Genomic DNA, 5,828 nt, shown 5'->3' with positions numbered 1-5,828 from the left:
CTCCCTCCAAAGTTTCTCTATACTCCCTTGTTCAAACCTTTTCTTCACTTCCATAAAACTCATGTGAAAGATCAATCTCCTCATCAATCGGTTTAAAAGATCATATGAACAATGACCAAATAGTTTCACTTTCCAATCGTTTTGGTGTGTTGCCTTAAGATGGTGATAATACCATCTTTGGTTCATTATGAGTTGCAAGATACTTTCTTGAAATTTAAGAGGGTTTTCTCTCCCTCATTGAAAAATTAGATTTAGAGAGACCTTAATAAAATTTAAACTTGACATTTTATTCCTCCAAGAAGTTAAACCCGACATTTAGATTTAGAGAGACCTTAATAAAATTTAAACTTGACATTTGATTCCTCCAAGAAGTTAAACCTGACATTTAGATTTAGAGAGACCTTAATAAGCTTGAATATATGGGTCTTGTTTTACAACAGATTCTTAAAGAATATAAACAAATTAAAAAAGGCAAATCTTACTACTTCAAACTAATAATACATTATGCCAAGCACAATCTCAAAAAATACTTTTATACACGAAATTCTTATATTAATTGTTCTTAACATACCGATCTAATTGAACTTTTTCTTATTCATATTAGGAGAAGCGTACTAGTAGTGGACATAGCTAATTTTGGGCATTTTTAACTCTCAAACTGTACATCATATTTCAATTATTTTTTTTGGTTATCTCCGTATACGACTTACTTGCTTATAACTAAGGATCTGGCTTCTAGGTAGTAACAATGCATGTTGTGGAATTCATTATGTCCGCAAAGGTCAAAAAGTGGTCATTTAAAAGTGTCGCCTGATACATAATCATCTTTGTGCCAATAGTAGATAACTCAAAATATCCAGTACTAAAGGACAAATGCCCAAGTAGTTATGCACAAATGTCCTATTAGTGGTGCACAAATGGGCTAGTAGTGGTGTATAAATGGGCTAATTATGGTAAAAAAAGCTAAAAAATTATCCACGATTGGTACATGTGATATTCATTAATGAACTTTTCATTATCAATTTTTTGAGCTCCTTTACAATCTAATAATGGGAAGTTGGGTTGACAAAAAACTGTCTACTATTGAAACTATCTCCACTACTAATACCCTTTCCCTATTATTTATCTTTGATTGATTTAAAATTATATAATTTATTAATAATAACTTTACCGTCACTAATAATTCATTTTTATTATAGAATGATGTAACATCTCCAGATTTTCTCTTATTTTCAAGACTGGCTACCTATTCACTCTTTGTGATCTGCATTGTTCAATAATAAAAAAATCATAACCAAAATGATGAGTTGAGCAATCCAAATGTCTGCCAAGCCTACAATAAGTGAACATAAACCTTGAGGCAAAGATTCGCTTGCTTTAGACAGACCGTTAATATTCCCTTCCTAATTTTCAATGGATTGAAGTTTGAACATCCTCATCGAACGAAAAAGGAAGCTTCTTACACGTTCCACCTATAAATTTGAATTATTTTTAATTAAAATAGAAAAACGAGCCATTTTCTAACTTGGAAGAGACGCAAAGATCCGCGTTACAGTGTTAATAGACGTGACCGCCATTTTGACTTTACATGCAAAAAAAAATGCTCAGGATTGTCTTTCCATGCAAGACATACAAGGCAAAAAATACAAATGCAACCAGCCAAATCAAATCAGCGAATGTTTTTATTCTTCTTATGACATTTGATTTAGATGGTGTGTTTGTTTACATGATGTTTCTTTGTGATCTATTATGATTATATTTTGTGATCTATTATGAAGATTCTATGAACTATCTTTTATCTGGATATGAATCATAGTATGATTCAAATGATGTAAACAAACACAATCTAAATCATTAATAAGTACTAGGACTATTATAGATTTTGGAAAACTAATATCTTTAATTTGAATGTGAATGTTTTATGCTGTTTAAAACGATCTTCACTTGCTGGAAGTTGATCAGACGCCATTGAAAACAAATTCTTGAAAACACAGGAGAAAATATTGAAAAAACCATCGAACCTTTTCATTAACTTTCAGCGAACATGATCAAGATCACAATAACAGACCAATCTCTGCTTCACTGTTTACACATTTTGTAAAGGGGCAAGAAGAACGAATCCAAATCAGGGGAAGTAAAAAAAGGCAGAACTACTCGATGGCGACAAGTGATCCTGCGTTTTCTGGGCGCAGGAGGGCAAGTCAAGAGCTCTGCTATTCTGTTTTCCTTCGCCTTAGGAGTAGTACACTCCTCTTCAACGCCATTGTTGCCGCTCTGTTCGTCGCTGTCACCCCCGGGATTCGAACTCTCGACCTCAGACAACCGAACTGTTACTATGGGCCTTACAGCAGGCAGGCTGAAAACAACCTCATTCCGAGCTCTCTTTTGCCCGGCGGTCTTGCAGACAATGGGTTGTTGTTCAGTGGTACTAGAAGAATTAGGAGCCATTTTCAGAGACGCTCAAAACGCTTCTCAGAGCTTCAATAAAACGTCCCACAAAGAGAAAAACAGCAGCTTGGAAAACAGAGTATAAAGAGAAAGCTTCTGGGACTGCTTAAAGCCGCTTCAATTCGATTCAAAATGTCACCTTTAGCAGGTTCTGCCGAAAGAAAGATGCGCCCACCTCGGAGAAGCTTCGCTTTGTTAGATGTCGGTCACTTTTTTACACTTTTGCACAGAAGAACCAGGAAAAAATGGGCACCCAGCTCAGAAAAACGAAGGCTATTGCCGGTGAATAAAGAAAAGCACGAGTTTGGCGAACAGGGGAAACAGAAAAAACTGGCACGGACTGTGCAGAAGAAGTGCACGGGCTATTGCTGAGCTCTTGCTTAAAAGGGGAAATAAAGAAAGGAGAAAAAGAAAAAGAGGCTTTTTGTATGCGGTGGCGGTGGGCGTGGGAGTCGATCCTGGGCGGGATGAGAGCCGGCATTTAATGGCGTTTCTGTTTGGGTTTGTGTTGATTTATGAAGACTTATGTCAGCGCCGCCAGATATGGGAAAAAAGGGTGCTTAAAAAGCTTTGAAACATCGGGTGCTCTGTTCATTTCACGCGTCTGTCTGCGTCAAATTGTAAATGCGAGATGAGTGATATGATCACCCGCCATTGATGAGTGATGATGATGATCATCATGATCACCCCATCTATGGGGCCATCATTTCTCAAGCCTTACTACACGGACATCCATCATCACGTAGTTTCAAATCTAATTGGGATAAATTCTATATTATTGGGGTAATCAAAATCATCTTGGATCCTCTTTCACCCTTGTCCTTTTCCTTAGTCAAAACAAAACAACGAGCATGTTGAGCCTCCGACCTTATCTATCAATCCCTAATTTGCAAGTACAACTCCTCAGCCTATGGAGATGCAGTTTTTTAACTTTTTGGGGTTGTGTTGTTTTAACCCCAGGCAGGGATCCAAATTGCCCACAAGATTATGGGATATAGGATTTTGTGTTTTGGGAAACTACCAAATAGAGGATATAGATTGTCCATAAGGTTATGGGATATATGATTTTGTGTTTTGGGAAATTATCAAACATGGGATCCAAATTATCCACAAGATTATGGGATATAAGATTTTGTGTTTTGAGAAATCATCAAATAGAAGATTCAAATTGCTCACAAGGTTATGGGATATAGGGTTTTGTGTCTTGGGAAACTGTCAAACAGAGGATCCAAATTGTCCATAAGGTTATGGGATATAGGATTTTGTGTTTTGAGAAACTGTCAAACATGGGATCCAAATTACCCACAAGGTTATGGGATACATGATTTTGTGTTTTGGGAAACCATCAAAGAGGAGATCCAAATTGCCCACAAGGTTATGGGATATAAGATTTTGTGTTTTTGGAAACCGTCGAATTGGATTTTGTTGATTCGATATAGGTGAGTTTGGAGAAACTTATATCTGAGTTTGATAGTGGGGGAGTTTTAAGTGATGGTATAGTGTCTCTTTGATTTGAAAAATTGGGTCTGAGTGTACTCGATTATAGATTTTTAGTGTTTTGTGTTTGTTGGAATGTTGATCTTGCACGTTTGAAAGATTCTTAATTGATGTTGTGTTGGATTAGTTTGTAGATCTAAGGTTAGTGGTTAGATCTTAATTAGGGTTTGCAAATAGATTCAAAATTCGACATAGACACATTTCTAAGAGCCTTACTCGATGAGCATCCATCATCACATAGTTTCAAATCTAATTAGAATAAATATTATATTATTGGTGTAATCAAAATCATCTTGGATCCTCTTCACCTTGTCCTTTTCCTTAGCTAAAACAAAACAAGCATGGTGAGTAAGACAATTTCTCTCCAACCTTATCTAACAATCCCTAATTTTGCAAGTACAACTCTTCCTTAGCTTATGGATGTTGTTTTTAACTTTTTTAGGTTGTCTTGTTTTAAGCCCTGGCGAGGATCTAAATTGCCCACAAGGTTTGGATTTAGGATTTTGTGTTTTTAGAAACCATTAATTGGATTTTGTTGATTTGATATAGGTGAGTTTGGGGAAACATATTTAAATTTAATAGTGGATTTTTAAGTGATGGTGTAGTTTTTGTTTGATTTGAAAAATAGCATCTGTGTGCATAATCAAAGAGTTCTAGTGCTTTGTATTTGTCAGAATTTTGATGAAATGTTAAATGAGAGAATGTATTATTGTATTCGAGAAAAGACATTGTGAGAATGGTTAAAGATGATAAGGGGTGGTATGGAACATCTTCATATAGTCTTGTTCAAACTTTTAGACCTCAAAATAACTTGGAAACTCAAGTTTGGTGAGCTCACTATTTTGTGCAAGCGATGAACACTTGTTCACCCCATCAAAAGCAAAGTGAACCAACAAACAATCATTGCCTTGATAATTTCATGAGGAACCAATGAACTCTTATTGGTAGAACCAACATACTAGTCCTAATGCAAATACCTTGATGGTGTAATGCTTGTTTGATTTGAAAATTTGGGTTTAAGTGTATTCAACCATAGAGTTTTAGGTTTTTGTGCTTGTTAAAATGTTGATAAAATGTAAATTGAGAGAATGCAGTATCGTATTGGAGAAAAGACATTGTGAGAATGGTTGAAGAGGATAAGGGACATTATGGAATATCTTCATAAAGTGTTTGTTCCAACTTTAGGACCTCAAAATGACTTTGAAAGTCAAGTTTTATGAACCCACTATTTTGCAAGTAGTGAACACTTGTTCAACCCTACAAATACAAAAATCAGCCCAATAAACACTCCTTCACCTTGATGATTTCATGACGAACCAATTAACTCTTATTGGTAGAGTCAACATACTCATCCTAATGCAAATAAGAAGTAAAGTATAAAGAGTTTGAATTTTTTAGTGATTGTGTAGTGCTTGTTTGATTTGAAAAATTGGGTCTAAGTGTACTCAATCATAGAGTTTTAGTGTTTTGTGCTTGTTAGAATGTTGATAGTTTAATAGAGAGAATTCATTGTCGTATTGAAAAAAGATGTTTTGAGAATGGTTGAAGATGATAAGGGATGGTATGGAATATCAAAACAACTTGGAAAGTCAATTTGTGGTGAACTCACTATTTTGTGGAAGCAATCAACACTTGTTCACCCCTACAAATGCACAAAATTTCCCAACAAAAAAATATTTATCTTGATGATTTCATGTGGAACTAACAAACTCTCATTAGAAGAACCAACAAATTTGTTTGAGTAAAATATAAAGAGTTTGAGTCTTTGATCTTCCACTTATTGGATTTTTTTTTCATCTTTTTAAGGTTGGTAGGTTATAGAAAAGTCATATTTCGCTTTTCCATGTTCCAAGTGTAACATTGTAAATTGCTCCCCATGCAAT

At 35.2% G+C, this 5,828-nt stretch overlaps 1 protein-coding gene across 1 annotated transcript; it reads right to left on the bottom strand.

The window, feature by feature from the left end:
- Positions 1–2,003: 2,003 nt before the first annotated feature.
- On the bottom strand, positions 2,004–2,969 carry LOC131054109 (cyclin-dependent protein kinase inhibitor SMR13). The gene has a single exon (XM_057988569.2). It carries the CDS (start codon positions 2,446–2,448, stop codon positions 2,080–2,082), a length of 369 nt encoding a protein of 122 aa, XP_057844552.1. The 5' UTR covers positions 2,449–2,969; the 3' UTR covers positions 2,004–2,079.
- Between the last annotated feature and the right edge of the window lie 2,859 nt (positions 2,970–5,828).

Source organism: Cryptomeria japonica, chromosome 4 (genome assembly GCF_030272615.1).
Source record: "Cryptomeria japonica chromosome 4, Sugi_1.0, whole genome shotgun sequence".
NCBI lineage: Eukaryota > Viridiplantae > Streptophyta > Pinopsida > Cupressales > Cupressaceae > Cryptomeria > Cryptomeria japonica.
This window is presented reverse-complemented; position numbering and strand designations above follow the sequence as displayed.

Coding starts and splice junctions, on each gene's coding strand:
- LOC131054109 (XM_057988569.2), bottom strand. CDS start 2,448: ATGGCTCCTAATTCTTCTAGTACCACTGAACAACAACCCATTGTCTGC.